Source organism: Danio rerio, chromosome 18 (genome assembly GCF_052040795.2).
Source record: "Danio rerio strain M-AB ecotype USA chromosome 18, GRCz13ab, whole genome shotgun sequence".
Lineage (NCBI taxonomy): Eukaryota > Metazoa > Chordata > Actinopteri > Cypriniformes > Danionidae > Danio > Danio rerio.
In genome coordinates this window covers 297,501-314,082 of record NC_141038.1, presented here as the reverse complement: position 1 = coordinate 314,082, position 16,582 = coordinate 297,501, and the positions used below count along the sequence as shown (strand labels likewise).

Genomic DNA, 16,582 nt, shown 5'->3' with positions numbered 1-16,582 from the left:
TGTCATGATAGCATCACACAGTTGCTGCAGATTTGTCGGCTGCACATCCATGATGCCAATCTCCCGTTCCACCACATCCCAAAGCTGCTCTATTGGATTGAGCTCTGGTGACTGTGGAGGCCATTTGAGTACAGTGAACTCATCGTCATGTTCAAGAAACCAGTCTGAGATGATTGAGCTTTATGACATGCTGCGTTATCCTGCTGGAAGTAGCCATCAGAAGATGGAGACACTGTGCTCATAAAGGGATGGACATGGTCAGCAGCAATACTCAGGTAGGCTGTGGCGTTGATGCTCAATTGGTACTAATGGACCCAAAGAAAATCTACCCCACACCATTACACCACCACCACCAGCCTGAACCGCTGATACAAGGCAGGATGATCCATGCTTTCATGCCGAAATGCAGTGAGCTGCTGCCATGTGATTGGCTGATTAGACATTTGTGTTAAACCCGCATTTTGTCAGGTGTACCTAATAAAGTGGCCGCAAAAAATCGACACACAAAACTGCAAGTCCCATGATTCCTCTTGACACAGCTCGGCGGAAGAGGGCGGTGTCTCCGCGGCTTTCTGACAGACGCTTTCAGGAAGTGCTCGAGGTAGGACATCACATCTTCCCTTTTCTGTCAACATTTATGCCGAAAGTGAGTTTTTTCAGTCGTCTGTGTTGTTAAAGTGTGTTTCTCAGGTGCAGCTCTTACTGTGTTTCTCGAGTGCTGTTCGACAGTTAGCCGGACTGTTAGCGCGCTAATGTGAGGCTGAGGTTTCCTGCCGCGGCTCCGCTCATCCTCATCAGATGATCATTAATGATGTTTAAATCTTAATTAACTGATCTGAACATGATTAATGAGCTGTGCGGAGATCAATACAGCAGCTCAGACTGACTCTGAGACAAAACCCCAGAGCTGACACTGATTAAGCTGATTATTGACTGACTTCTGTCTGTTTTAATGAGGAGAATATTCCGCTTGCTGTGTGTGTGTGTGTGTGTGTGTGTGTGAGTGCGTGTGTGTGTTTGTGTTTGTGCACTGATACGTTTGTGTGTGTTCTGATATGTGTATTGTGTGAGTTTGTGTGTATACTTATGTGTGTACTGATTTGTAAATATGTATTGGTGTGTGTGTGTGTGTGTGTGTGTGTGTGTGTGTGTGTGTGTGTGTGTGTGTGTGTGTATAATGATGTGTGTGTACATATATGTGTGTGTAATGAAGTGTATGTACTGATTTGTAAGTGTGTGTGTGTGTACATGTATGTGTGTGTGGGGGTGTATCTGTTTACTGATGTGTGTATGTGTTTACTGAAGTGTGTGTACTCATTTGTAAATGTGTATCTGTGTGTATACATATGTGTGTAATAAAGTGTGTGTGTGTGTGGGGGGGGGGGTATCTTTTTACTAATGTTTATTGATGTGTGTGTGCTGTGTCCACTGTTTGTGTAATGTGTATATGTGTAAGTGTGTGTGCAGATGTTGTGTGTATGTATTGATGGTTGTGTGTGTGATTGTATGATGTGTTTGGGTGTAAGTGTGTGTGTACTGATGTGTCCATAAATGTGTGTATGTCTGTTTGCGCTTGCGTGTGTGTGTGTGCATGCATTTCCCATCAGTGTGTGCTGGTGTTCACGTGTGTGTGTGTGTGTGTTCTACAGGTGGATCTACTGTCCCGACTGTACGCCTGTTGTGTGTGTGTGTGAGTGTGTGTGTGTGTGTGTGTGAGACGCTGCAATCCGCTTCCGGCAGTACAGCACAATAGCCACGACACACAGGAAGAGACGCGGAGAGCGAAGTCAGAGGGAGGAAGTCTCTGCAGAAGAGCATGACGGAGTTCTGGGTGTGTTTCAGCTGCTGCGTCGCTGAGCAGCCACAACCCGTGAGTACACACACACACACACACACACACACACACACACTCACACTAATTAACATGATCTGATGAGGATGATGATGATGATGATGATGGTGGAGTCAGTCTGGGGTGTAGAGACGTGTGTGTGTGTGTGTGTACGTGCATATGCGTGTGTGCGCGTGTGCTGAATGCACTGTGTCTTCCTGTGTGTGGCTTCACTGTTCCGTCTTCTCTCTGTATGTGTGTGTGTGTGTGTGTGTGTGTGTGTGTGTGTGCAGAAGCGCAGGCGGAGAATAGATCGCTCTATGATCGGAGAACCCACAAACTTCGTCCACATGACACACGTGGGTTCTGGAGAGATGGGCTCGGGTCTGGGAGCTGTGAGTATTGTTATAGTTTATTGAACATCACACACACACACACACACACACACACACACACACACACACACACACACACACACAGCATGGACACTATCTGATGGATCGTGTGTAATAATAATAATAGTTGAGGGTGGGTTATTGTAAATGCAGCTCTGGGTAAGAGACGTCTCTCAGGACCAACACACACACACACACACACACACACACACACACACGTCTACATTTCAGTAGTAATTTAATTTATTTCTCTGAATGTGTCATTTGATCATGTGTGTTCTCTATGCAGAGTGCTGTGTTAGAAATAAATCAACATTATTAGCTCTGTTTATTTGTCAGCCCTCTATGTTTAGTTTTATTGTGTGTGTGAAGCTTCAGTCAGTAGAATTACAGTGAGTGTGTTTCTGTGAGAAGCTCAGGTGTGTGTGTGTGTGTGTGTGTGTGTGTGTGTGTGTGTTAGTGTGAAATCACTGCGCTGTTTGTTACTCATTTGACTGACAAACACACTGGTTAGACGACGCTTCAGATGAAACTCTGTTTTGAATGTGCGTGTGCTGATCTCTCTCTCTCTCCCTGTGTGTGTGTGTGTGTGTGTGTGTGTGTGTGTGTGTGTGTGTGTGTTGGCAGGTGGACACTGTTCAGGCGCAGATGAAATCTAAAGGTGGTTACGGCAACGGCACATCAGACAGTGTACAAGGCTAATCAGGTGAACATACTACATACTATCTCACACATACACACACTATACATACAGTACACTGTACATACTATACACACACACCATACATACTATCAGGCCCGGCGCTACGGGGGGCAAATGAGGGCATTGCCCCCTCAGAAAGAATTTGTGCCCCCCCCAGTTTTCATAAAGGATTAAACACTCATAACTGAAAACTCTTTCTGTCATTAATTACTAACACTGCCGTCAGTCCAACCTGCAGAACACACACACACACACACACACACACACACACACACACACACGCATTGAGATATTGTATAATGTGAAACAGCACTTCAGGGATGAAAATTGTGAGATTAAAGCTTGACATAGTCCAGTGATCTGGTATCTGCGTCCCTGTAAACCTGCACACGGCAGTGGAGGCGCACTCAACTCACACAGGATAACCCTGCACTAGTGGATGACGTGAGGCGAGCAGCTTAATTCATTACAGTTCTGGTGAACTAACTCTTTAAACATCTCTCCTGAGCTTTAAAGGAAAGAAATGCAGAAGAAACTTGCTGTTAAATTAATTTGAGCCTAACGCAACGGCCAGTCATCTTCACAGTAGTGTTTCAGTTATGTAGCCTATTAAAAATGATTAGTACACTGCACAGTGCCACAGTAGTCTACACTATAATTATCATTTAAATGTATTATATTCATTATTGTTAATATTATTAAACTTGACAAAACGCAGAACCCTTTTGAATGTTTGCTTTGATTTCGACATGCTAAAGAACACGTTTACAGTTGTGTAAAGAAACATCCCATCATGCAGCAGCAGTCAAGTCAAGTAGCGTTTCAATGATCGGCCTGTGAGGTCAAGTGTACAGTTATAAATGGAGTGGGTATATAGTGCGTGAGTAAGGTGAATTACCGCAGATCCACCTCTCACATGCGCTGCTGTCGGCTGAATGATGATCTTTAATAAATATGTAAATTAGGCTATAAACACTAGAAAACACACTGTAGGCCTGTATTAAGAGATACAATACAGTCAGCATATCGAGTTTGTTTTGACCTGTAGCTCATGACCCTAAACATGAAAATAACCTGAAAACAAGTCATTAAAATAGGTTAATAAATAAATATAATGACAGGTCAGCCTAATGGTTTATGATGGCGTTTCTACAAATGCCAACTGCGACAATATCACAGGAAAAAGCTCGGTTATGACAGCCTAACATAAATCTTTATTTTTACCTTTAAAATGATGGAAAGGTTATATAGCCTGATGAGTTGTGTGTTATCTCAAAGATTAACCAATTTTCACGTTAATAGCTGTAAATTTAGCTATGCTTTTTTAGGTTTTTTCCTGGCTACACTAATGCCTTGAAATGTGGCTAAATCATTGTTTAATTGACATCAGATTTAGCTGGAGCATTTAGCTTTTAACCGTGATGACTCGGTTATGCTGATCACTATATTTATTTACTGAATATACCAATAGTCTGACCGAGGGTCAGCTGCATGTGTGGGCATAGTTTCACGTCTTTACCTAAAACTTTAAACATTTATAGGCAGATTATTTGAAATAAAACTGAAATAAATAAGGAGAATAACATATGATTTAAAGCACTCGTTTGGCACTGAAGTCATGATCTGTCTGCGATAATTGTTGCACAACCCTCAATAACAAAATCAGTATCAGACAAAATCAGACAGTATCACTATACACACACTATATATATTACAAACATCCACATTGTGTGTGCGTGTGTGAGTGTGCATGTGTGAGTGTGCGTGTGTTCTCAAGTGTGTCTATGTGTGTGTGTGTGTGTGTGCGTGCATGCGTGTGTGTGTGTGTTGAAAGATTATGTGCATTTTAGTTCAGTTGCATTTACATTGATTAAACTCTGATGTGATATGATGGGTTGACCTGTGCCTCAACCCCCACAAACTGATAGGTGTGAACTAAATGACCCTTTTACAATCTCAATGGGTATTAGCAAAACAACAGCTGAAACATCTGAAGAGGATCCTGCTGAGCCTCGTAAACAGAATGGTTTGTTTGGTGCTAATATAAAGTACTGTCTCACAGACAGTACTTTGGGTTAAGTTACTTGAAGACCGACGGGTTAACATCACTGCTGAGGAACTGCACTATTGATTGTCTTCAATAAAGTCTTCTTTCCGTAAGAACTTTGGTCAGCTTACTTTTTTTTATGTATTAGAGTAATCTAATACATTGGCGAGCCACCCAAGAACGGTTGAGCCAAATACAGCAAAATCTAACAATTTGGCGAGCCAGCCAGGAGAGACTGAAAAGAGGAAGACTCATCAACTGCAACAAGAAATGAACTGAAGAATCTTGGAGAATCTACAGTTAAAGCTGAAGATAAACGGATTTTGTTTGTGGACGAGTCCTGGATCTACATATTGTATCTGTGGACACACTTTATTTTAATCAACTGGATCTCATCTCAAAGATCCTAGTTTGGTGAGTGAAACTTATCAGCTCTCTTAAAGAACCCTTAAAAGAAACATCTTTTATAAGTAACCATTAAAGTAAGCAGATCGACCTGTATATGTAGTGCAGTAAGAAACTACAGTGATAGTATTGCTGAAATTTTAGGCTTTTTCTCGATATTTGCAGAAATTGTTAAAGAAACAATTTGGTCCATTTATCAAAAGATTTTGAAAGAGCAGTGGAAATTTTAGGCTTAGTCCATTCTCAGGGTACTTGTAGGAATTATTTAAACAATTTGGTCCTTTCTCATGGAGATTGTAGGAATTGTTGAAAATAATTTGGTCCATTTCCCCAGGGGACTGTAGGAGCCATAAAATAGTTTGGGACTGATGTTGCTGCAAGAATTAGGAATTCTTGACTGGGTGCTAATTCAGTAGCCACTATTTTAATTTTGAAGGTAACAGAGCCTTCTGTGATAGAAATCTTAAAAACATTGTAGGTTTGATTCGTTTTCTAGAGTTTGCATGAACTGTTAAATAATCATTCTAGTCCATTCACTAAGATTATGCAGAAGCAGAGCTTGGTCCATTCTCAGCTGTGATTGTAGAGATTGAAAAATAACAGTTTTAGCTCCTTTACCAAAGATGATTAAGAGCGATATAAAGCTAACATAAATAGTTGAGACTGATATTGCTGCGAGGATTAGGAATTCTTGACTGTGGGCTAATTCAGTAGCCATTATTGGAATTTTGAAAATTCTAACTGTGTTAAAATATGATGGCATAAAACTGAAAGCTGTTTGCCTTAGGTTTAAGGATACAGTGAGATTTAAGCACATTGTATTAGGGACAAATCCTAAAGAAAGTTACTTAGCCTTCTAAGATAATGCTCAGAAAGAATTGTTATTAGACAGAAGCTTTCAGGCAATTTTAGGCTTGATTCTTGCTTTGAAGATTGTAGAAACTGTGAAAAAAGAATTCTGATCAAATCACTAAGATAATGCAGAAGCAAAGCTTGATACATTCTCTGTTGGGATTGAAGAGATTTTAAAAGTAGTAGTTTAATACATTTGTTCAAAGATTGTTAGTAGCCAAATAAGATTTGGGACTGAAAGAATAAAAGTGCTAATTTAGTAGCCACTATTTTAGCTTTGAAACAAATGTTGAATCTGTCTATGTATTTGAAATGGTTTAACAGACTGCTGTGAATTTAAATTTGAATAAGCACCTTTATTAGCTCTAACACCTTTTGTTCTGTTTCACACCTCTGAGAGCACTGTCCTGTACTTCCCATGGCTGAGTCTGCAAGAAACTATGCTAATGGAGCTACCCTGAGAACAACATCAGAAAAACATGGAACAGAACCTCCATGTGTTACCATTGACCAGATGTTGGAGAATTTGAATGCATATTTAGACAAAAGGCTGGGACTGAGGAAGTGTTGTGATGATGTATGCAAGAAGTACAGCATCAAGCACTCACAGAGTGGATTATGGGCATTGCCGGACATTAAAAGGGCTTATGGAAAGACACAGCGCTTATGCACAACCACCAAGAAGGATGGATTGTCTGTGATTTTGGTTAAGCAAATTCTTCAACATGAGCATAAGTGTGAGACTGACCGATTGGAACGTGAGAACAAAGCAGAGAAAGTCAAAGTTCGAGCACTGGCTGAACAATTGCAAAACTTAAAGAAGGATAAAGAAAGACTGGAAAATGAAAACAACAAGCTATTGACTTTGATCTCCAAACAGCTGGAATCAAGATCTTCAAGCAGCTTTGTTGACAGTGAGGCTGATCTTTCCATCAACACCTGTGTTCATGACCCAGTGAACTCAAAGATTAGATTAGCTCCTGTGATTGTCAAACACAGAAAGACTAACGTTGAAATTGACAATGAGGAGGGCTATGAAGACAATGGAGAGAGACGAACTCGCACTGTGACAAAAGTGGTAAAGAAGTATGTTCCATACAGGTCATACCATCCAGCTACTCCAGAGCAAGTTGACAAATGGTCAAAAGAGCTGCCAGATGTATACAAACAACCACGAAAGGTTTGGCAGTTTCTTCAACGACTGCAGAAAATCTACATTTTACATCCACTAGACGGTGTGATGATTCTTAATGTCACCCTAAGAGACAGTGACCAAAAGAGACTCACAGAAAGTGTTGAAAGAAGGATTGGTGAATCACAAGAAAACATAGAGGATGGATGGGAAGCCATAAAAAACTTCTTGTTTGAACTGAAACCTGCAGAGGTCAATTGGGCAAGAATTACCTCATGCATGCAGAAAACTGGAGAAAGTGTTGCAGAGTTTGAAGAACGCTTCAGACAAATATGGACGGAACATTCTGGTCTGAATACAAGTGAAGATCTTGACAAAGACACTGGAATTCCCCTGAAAACAGCATTTGTCAATGGACTCAATCCTGAGATTTCTAAAGATCTTAAAATCAGGTATGATGACTGGGACAGCACTGTAACAACTTTCATCCAGATTGTTGAATGGTCAGCTAAACTGGAGAGAGCACAAGATGTCAGACTCAGATCTTTGCAATCGGAAAGTTTGTTTTACAAGAACAGAAGAATTGAGGATGAGCAAAAAGAACGTGAGTATATGGGATACTCAAAACTACGAACTAAAGGAAGATGCAGAAATTGCAATGAAGAAGGACACTGGGCCCGTGAGTGCAAGCTCAGTTTAAAACATCAAAGCAAGGATGATGACCACCTGTTCAAGCAGTTTCAGCAGCTAACAATACAACAAAAACAGACTCTGCTAAATGCTGTACAGCCGCAGGGAAACTGAAGAACCTCTCTCTGCAGCACCAGCTAGTGACGTCTTTTCCAGAAGCTGATGAACTGAATGTGTATGCAAACAGTAATATAAAAGCTGACACAGAAGTCTCAACAGATGAAGACAAGTTTGTTGTCCTAGTAGATGGTGTTGCCAAACAAGCCGTAAAGGAGAGAGGTGAACATACAGCGGCATTAAGACAGCTTCAGCAAGACCACCGATCAGTCTTAGACAGAAAGCAGACTGCAAATGAAAACTCAACAAACGAAATGCTGATGGACGATGCAAAAGAACTGCGTGATGGCAACCAATGCAGTATGGATGGAAACAGACTATGCCCTTTTGAACATGCCCCAAGCCAGCCCATGTCCACTGAAAACCTGACATCTGACAGCCTTGTCCAAAATGAAGCAAGACTCAGCCTGGCCGTACATAAGGACATTAATCAAGTTTTGTCACCTAGAGAGAGGGGCCATTGTTTAGAGCCCAGCAAATGGGTAAAGACACGACAACCTCAGAAACTACCACTAAAATCCAAGTGGAAGAGCTCACTTGAGAAAGTTTTAGTATCTGATTCAATAATTAATGTTCAGGGACTTGATGAATGGATCAACGTAAGTTTACCTAGAGACGAGGGATAGATGACAGTAGTGTTTGTCAGAGTCCAGATATGGCGGGACTAGAGTTTTTAGGCTCTAGCTTGTCGCCTGAGGATGAAGACATTAACCACCACTGATAAACACTGTAGTGTCCTGTCAATATTAAATAGGGACAGTTTCTATAGTTTCTATAGGCAGTTTGAAAATTTCTCTGAAATCTTTTTCTGGGCAAGATACGTTTCCCTTTTCCCTTTTGTGTGATTGCAGGTGTTCCAGAGGATGACCAGAGACACACAACACCAGACACCTAGATGAACACACCTGAACATCCACAGAACACAACCACATCCTGCTACTTCTACAACATCACAACTTCAAATAGAAATGGACTCAGGCATTTGAGGAAATGCAAGCTTCACCATGACTTCTTATTCTGTCACTTTAAGTTATATAGCCTGTATTGCAGATTTCTGTATACATGATTAACTTGTTTTATGATCAAATATGATCAAAGGAGGGATTGAAAGATTATGTGCATTTTAGTTCAGTTGCATTTACATTGATTAAACTCTGATGTGATATGATGGGTTGACCTGTGCCTCAACCCCCACAAACTGATAGGTGTGAACTAAATGACCCTTTTACAATCTCAATGGGTATTAGCAAAACAACAGCTGAAACATCTGAAGAGGATCCTGCTGAGCCTCGTAAACAGAATGGTTTGTTTGGTGCTAATATAAAGTACTGTCTCACAGACAGTACTTTGGGTTAAGTTACTTGAAGACCGACGGGTTAACATCACTGCTGAGGAACTGCACTATTGATTGTCTTCAATAAAGTCTTCTTTCCGTAAGAACTTTGGTCAGCTTACTTTTTTTTATGTATTAGAGTAATCTAATACATTGGCGAGCCACCCAAGAACGGTTGAGCCAAATACAGCAAAATCTAACAGTGTTTATATCTGAGAATATATATATATATATATATTTTTACGTCAATGAGTGTATATGTGTGTTTGTGCTTAAATGTATGCGTGTTTGTGAATATACACACACACACACACACACACACACACTGAGAGAGAATGTATATGCATGTTTATGTAAAATTGTGCATATGTTTGTGCATTTATGTGCGTGCGTGCGTGCGTGTGTGTGTGTGTGTGTGTGTGTCTGTGTTTGTGTGTGTGCTAGTCAGATCTCTAATAATGTGTGTGTTCTGTGTGTTTCAGCACTGATGGGCTCCTCCTGCGTACACACACACACACACTTGAGCGCAGTCTCTCAGCACTGCCGTCTGGACGGTTGTAGATATTTTTGTAATGAAGCACTGCTATTCTTTTACTGGTCAGCTGGTGGCGCTCTGCACAGCGGAGACGAGGATGAAGAGTCTGTGTGTGTGCGTGGATACACACTCTGAGTACAGGCGTCCCGCAGCTGTATTTATTTCATTGTTTAATGGTGGCTGGGCCACAAGAACACACACACACACACACACACACACACACACACACATATACATATACAAACACATATAAATACAATACACACACATGCAAACACACACCCAAATACACACACACTGAACGCGCTCGTGAACAACTGCTTCTGTGATGTCTGTGCTCTGGATCTCCGCGTCTGTGGAGTATGGTGTTGTTTTTATCTGTAGCTGTGCTGTCTGCTGTACTCCTGAACTGTGCGTCTCACTGTAACCTCAGCGCTGCGCTCTCCCCACACGGAGGAGGAGGAGGAGGAGGAGGAGGCGCTGCTGCAGGGAAACTATTTTTCTACAAACTGTGTTCATTTCATTCTGATGCATCAATAAAATGACATCCTTGTAGACGCGTGTGTGTGTGTGTGTGTGTGTGTGTGTGTGTGTGTGTGTGTGTGTATATATGTGTGTATGTGTTTTTATGACATATCAGGACACAATTCTGAATAATGACATGGGTATGACACAGGTATTACAAAAAAGAGGTGAAATATGGGGACATTGGTGACGTCCTCATTTCTCAAAATGCTTATAAATCCCACAGCATGAGTTTAATCAGAGAGTAAAGCTGCACACTGACTCCTGTGATGGTTGGGTTCAGGGGTGAGGGCAATACAATATACGGTTTGGACAGAATAAAATGAATGGAAACCTATGTAATGTCCCCACTTTTCACAAAAACAAACGTGTGAGTTTATTTGTGTGAGTGTCTGAATGTGTATCTGTGAGTTTTTTTTATTATATATAACTGTAACATTATTTATAACTAAATAATGGGGGATTTGTGGTGTACAGTCACTGCTCTCTTGATAAAAGGCTCCTATTTTACCCCATTTTCCAGATGTAAGATCAGAGTTTAGTGTCTCCAGCATGTGTCTGTAAAGTTTGAGCTCAACACACATCATAGTACAGCTTTCTGAATGTTGGATTTTTTGCTTTGGACACTGTGGAGCTGTGTTTGTGGCCTGTGCCTTAAACGCTTGTTCTCCACGCGCACCGTTCCCTCCTGAGTTTTTTTAATTCATTCATTTTCTTGTCGGCTTAGTCCCTTTATTAATCCGGGGTTGCCACAGCGGAATGAACCGCCAACTTATCCAGCAAGTTTTTACACAGTGGATACCCTTCCAGCCACAAACCATCTCTGGGAAGCATACACACATTCACACTCATACACTACAGACAATTTAGCCTACCCAATTCAACTGTACCGCATGTGTTTGGACTGTGGGGGAAACCGGAGCACCCGGAGGAAACCCACACCAACACGGGGAGAACATGCAAACTCCACACAGAAACACACACTGAGCCGAGGCTTGAACCAGCGACCTTCTTGCTGTGAGGCGACAGCACTAATGCGCCACTGCTTCGCTCCTGAGTTTTTTTATTTATTTAATTTCTATTTTATTGTGCATTATAATTTACAAATACAGCAAAAACAGGCGACAAATAAAAAATCCAAAGATATTTGAAATTCAAAAATAAAAAAATAAAAAATGGGGGCGAATTATAACGCTAAAGGGGGTCGCACACCAGATGTGCCGCTCTGCAATGCGTCACGCCATGCATTTTAGACTTCTAAACAGGTTTCTATCAGGGTATGCAAGTCGGCGGCTGTCCGCGGCGCCCAGTCACGAGTCCAGACACTGTTCATATTTCTACCGCATCACAGAGCGCAGAGTTTCATTTTAAATAACGAATGTGCACGTCTGGTGTGCGATACTTTCAACTGTCATGTGCGTGCCATGATGCGGCGCATCCAGTGTGTGACTGCTTAAAAAGCTGACGCATTTACATGTGATTTGTGTGCAAACGTAACATTCTGTAGTGCAGTTAGTGATTGCCATAAGACTCTAATATCAGGTTAGGGTTAGGTTGTGATGTCAGGTGACCAAAATTCAATGTCTAGCCAGCGTCTAAGGACAACGTTTTTTTGATGTCCAATAATGACGTCAAATGACGTTGATATTTGGTTGATTTTAGGTTGTTAGAAAGTGACAAAAATCCAATGTCGAGCCAACATCTTAAACCAACATCATATTGACGTCACATACTGATATTTATTCATCAGTTATGGCAACCAAAATCCAACATCTGATAGACGTCATAGCAGTAACGTCCACACAACCAAAGCTGTGACATCATTAGACGTTGATTTTAGGTTGGATGTTGGACATTGATGTTGACCTGACGTTGAGTTCTGACGTCAACATGATTTTCATTTCCAAACAAACTGCAGCGTCCCCACGACATTAGGGTACAGCATCAATCTGACGGCATGTTGAGGTCTTGTGCCTGCTGGCTGTTTAAGGCCATTTGGGTCATCATACAGTAAACATCCGTCATCTTCTCATCAGTGACATCATCTAAACCAGGGCCAACCCTGTTCCTGGAGAGCCACCTTCTGCAGATTTCAGTTTTAACCCATATTAAACACACCTGCCTGTAATTATCACATGGTGTTCAGGTCCTAATTAATTGGTTCAGGTGTGTTTAATATGGGTTGCAACTGAAATCTGCAGGAAGGTGGCTCTCCAGGAACAGGATTGGCCACCCCTGGTTTAAACAGTCTCTGGGTCAGTGTGTGTAGAGATTTTGGACATCTTCTTGGACACTTTTAATGCTTCCACACAGTTTACTGCAGTTATAAATCGCTCATGTCTTTAGGTAGCTCAGTATGAGGCATATACCTTCTGTGTGTGATCTGACTGGACAGGAATCACAGGACTGCAGGGGCGGACTGGCCATCTGGCAATTCTAGCAAATGCCAGAAGGGCCGGACGATTTTTTTAAATGTGGGCCGGTCAGTTTTTTATTTTTTATTTTATTATTATATAATAATAGTAATAATAATAGTAAATGTTAAGCATTTGGCCCAATCGGTGATAGTTTCAAGAGGGGTCGACTCAATCAAAGGTTACGCGGACATAATCAAAATCTGGCAAGAATGTCAAACAAACAGTACATATGGTAATGTGGGCTAGTGTAGCTATAGTGCCAGGGCTGAATTTTTGTCCCAGTCCATCCCTGCAGGACTGATTATTCTAATCCCCATAGACAAGAGGAATACAGTAGTGACTGCAGACTGAAGCACAGTGGTGTAACAGCACCGATACTGCCCTGAAAGTGTGCTGAAGTGAGAGTAAAAGTGCACATGTATAAAACTACTGAGTAAATTACAATCCCTGAGGAAAAACACTTGATTACAGCAGTCTGAGGATGTGTAATGTGTTACTTTACACCACTGGTCACACACAATGCCGTTACAAAGTTCACACATCACACAGAGACACACACAGACACACACCCATAGAGCATGCGTTTAATTTAGCAGGTTAATAAAGTAAACACAGGTTAATCTCCACTGCTGTATAGATATCTGTTATGTTAATGTACAGAATAATCCTGATTTAACATCCACAAACCGGGATTGAAGCGTCTTCTTTTATAAGTGTACTGACACGCGGATGTGCTGATGAAGTGAATCGCTGTAACTCATCACACACATGAGCTTGTGAAACTCACTCTAGATCACATTTGCTGATGAGTGATGATCACAGAGCGCTGAACAGAGCTTTAAATCCCGGGTGCTTTGCGCACGTGCTGTCTTATTCATATGATTATACGCGTTACTATGGAGACATGTTAATTCGCAGCTATCAATCAATTCAGTGGGCGGGGAAACCGCACTATATGTCAGGTTGCGGTCGGCCTCAGAATGGCAGGGGTTTGGATCCTATTTTAACATCAGGAAATTTAAAACAGAGACTAATGTGTTAATTTCAGCCCAGTATGACTGTGGACACACTACACCTGCACACAGTAGCGGACACAAGATGAGACTGAGGGAGAGAGTAGTAAACAAAGGAGTTTTTTTTTATTTGCTGTGTTTTGTATTATTATACATGTTCTTCTATTTTATGTAAACTTTATAACTGCTTTAGCAATGAATTTGTAACATTTGTCATGCCGATAAAGCAATTATTCAGTTAAATTATGGCAACACGGTGGACCTCGGCTGGGTCAGTTGGTGTTTCTGTGTGGAGTTTGCATGTTCTCCCCGTGTTGGCGTGGGTTTCCTCCGGGTGCTCCGGTTTCCCCCACAGTCCAAACACATGCACTATAGGGGAACTGATCAACTACACTGGCCGTTGTGGATGACTGTGAGTGTGTGGATGTTTTCCAGTACTGGGTTGCAGTTGGAAGGGTATCCACTGTGTAAGTTAGTGGTTCATTCTGCTGTGGCGACCCCAGATTAATAAAGGGACTACGCCGAAAAGAAAATGAATGAATGAATTAAATTGTGAGACAGTGAGTGTGTGTTTGAGTGTGTGTGGGTGTGTGGGAGAGAGTTGATGTAAGCGTGTGTGGGTTTGTGTTTATGTGCCTGTGTGTGTGTGTGTGTGTGTGTGTGTGTGTGTGTGTGTTTGTGTGTGTGTGCCTCTATAAAGGCGCATGATCATTCCTCCATGATTAGTCGTGTGTTTCTGGTTTTTCCGGTTCTGTTCTGGGTTGTTCTCTATTTCTGTCTTCCAGCTGTGTTTATGCTGACTGGAGTGAATCTGAATAATCCCTGTTCTCTCCTCATATCTCGATATTAAACTCTTCTATGACAGTTATAGTTTGCTCTGTGGAGTATCCCTGATGGTGATGAAGACTGATGTCGCGGTGTTTTGTCTACGTGAACGCGCTTGAGTCACGTGACCGAACGCGGAAGAGGAAATGAAAGCGTTTACCGACAACGTAAACATGACAGAAGCGAAACTTAGAAAGTGAATTGACGGCCTGAAGTTATCGATCCTATAGTCAATAATCGCTGAAAGCGGAGTGTGTGTGTGTGGGAGAGAGAGAGTGAGAGAGTGTGTGAGTTAGTGATGGCGCTGAAGCTGTGGAGTCTGCTCCTGCTGGCGGCGGTGTGTCCTCAGGTGAGCTGAACCCCGTGTGTGTGTGTTGTGAAGTGTTCGCTAAGTGGTCAGCACTCGCTGATGCCGTGTGTGAGTGTTTGAGTGTGTGTGTGTGTGTGTGTGTGTGTGTGTGTGTGTGTGTGTGTGTGGACAGAGAGAGAGGTCAGTCCATTCCTCAGTGTGTTTGTCCTGTGAATAGTCTCTAGAGGAGCTGCTGACACGAAACTGAAGCAGATTTGGGTAAAAACACAAACAATACCAACAGAAATCACATCAGAAACACGAGTGATGTGTGATTAGAGTGTAATGGCAGAGGGGGAAAGAGCTGAACTGTGTTTAATACTCTATATGAAGGCTTTATTAATGATGTCAGCTGACAGACGCCTCTCATATGGAGACTGATGCCTCATGGTGAGTTTCAGAGTGTCAGAATCTGGATGCTTCTGTGGGTCTCGTCTATCAGATCTGAGCTTTGTTCTGTGTGTTCTCTATTGGATTGGGGTCAGGTGATTGGCTGGGCCATTCTACAGCTTGATTTTCTTTCTCTGAAAGTATCCGAGAGTCTCTTTGTCTGTGTTCTGGATCATTGTTCTGCTGAAATGTCCACCCTGGTTTAGGCATGGGATGATAACCGTTTTCAAGGTTTACAGCGGTTTGGAAAAGTCAAGGTTTTAAACCGCCAACATTATTGTAATACTGTTCCTACAGTATATGTAGTAATATTCAATACCGTGATATTTTTATCCGAGGTTATCATAATGTCAGAATCTCATACCGGTCCCTGTCCACCCTGGTTTCACCTTCATCCTCCTGCTGATGTAGATGTTGGACTGAAGCAGCTGATCTTCATTTACACTGCGGAAGGGCAGAGGAGTGCTGAAGAACTACTGAGAGATTTCAGCTGCTGTCTGGGCGTTCACTGCTGAACTACACCTTCCTTTCTTCATGTGTTCAACACTTTTCCTGTGTTATTCCATTATATTACACACAGAACTATATTTGTTTTCTTTCCATATTTGGATTTCTTTGGTTGTTACCAACATCTGGGGAAATTTTCAATTCAGCAGCACCTTTAGGAACATGTTATCTGAGAACAGCGGCGATGTGTTTCATACAAACAGATCTGTAACGCATTTTCTAGATTTGATGGTGAGTTTTACCAGATCGAGTTGGACATAATAGAATAACTTGAGTTCTTTTCTTAAACGTGAAGAAAGACTCAGTGACTCAGACTCAGTGTGTGTTCTGATCAATCTGTCTTACTGTAACACACACTCGACTGCAGGAGGCTGCTTTAGGAAATTAACTCATCCTGAATAAAGTAGATCCTGCATTAATGTTCAAGTCCTCCATCACTGATGTTTTCATTTATTCACAAAATGTTGTTGCAGTGAAAATAGCCTTTGTTGTTGACATGGCAATAAATAACAGTAT

General features: G+C 41.7%; 3 protein-coding genes across 8 annotated transcripts in view; all 3 read left to right on the top strand.

The window, feature by feature from the left end:
• The first annotated feature begins 574 nt into the window (after positions 1 to 574).
• Positions 575 to 10,595, top strand: LOC103909115 (uncharacterized). 2 transcript variants are annotated; one of them, NM_001447106.1, is made up of 5 exons: positions 575 to 601; positions 1,650 to 1,870; positions 2,125 to 2,226; positions 2,854 to 2,932; positions 9,988 to 10,595. In NM_001447106.1, exons 2-4 carry the CDS (start codon positions 1,817 to 1,819, stop codon positions 2,926 to 2,928), a joined length of 231 nt encoding a protein of 76 aa, NP_001434035.1. In that variant the 5' UTR covers positions 575 to 601; positions 1,650 to 1,816; the 3' UTR covers positions 2,929 to 2,932; positions 9,988 to 10,595. The 2 variants fall into 2 exon arrangements, with proteins under 2 accessions (NP_001434035.1, NP_001434034.1); NM_001447105.1 differs by having other exon boundaries at positions 575 to 646.
• On the top strand, positions 5,002 to 9,609 carry LOC147839619 (uncharacterized). The gene is made up of 2 exons (XM_087292745.1): positions 5,002 to 5,390; positions 6,632 to 9,609. The coding sequence occupies exon 2, from the start codon at positions 6,652 to 6,654 to the stop codon at positions 8,167 to 8,169; it is 1,518 nt and encodes a 505-aa protein (XP_087148871.1). The 5' UTR covers positions 5,002 to 5,390; positions 6,632 to 6,651; the 3' UTR covers positions 8,170 to 9,609.
• Positions 10,596 to 14,954: 4,359 nt separating the features above from the next.
• The window catches only part of sppl2a (signal peptide peptidase like 2A), a 10,105-nt gene continuing 8,477 nt past the window's right edge, over positions 14,955 to 16,582 (top strand). For 3 of the 5 annotated variants that reach the window (XM_087292644.1, XM_087292645.1, XM_087292643.1), the window contains exon 1: positions 14,955 to 15,169. In XM_087292644.1, the coding sequence (XP_087148770.1) occupies positions 15,119 to 15,169 (51 nt within the window). In that variant the 5' untranslated portion in view covers positions 14,955 to 15,118. 5 annotated transcript variants of the gene reach the window in all.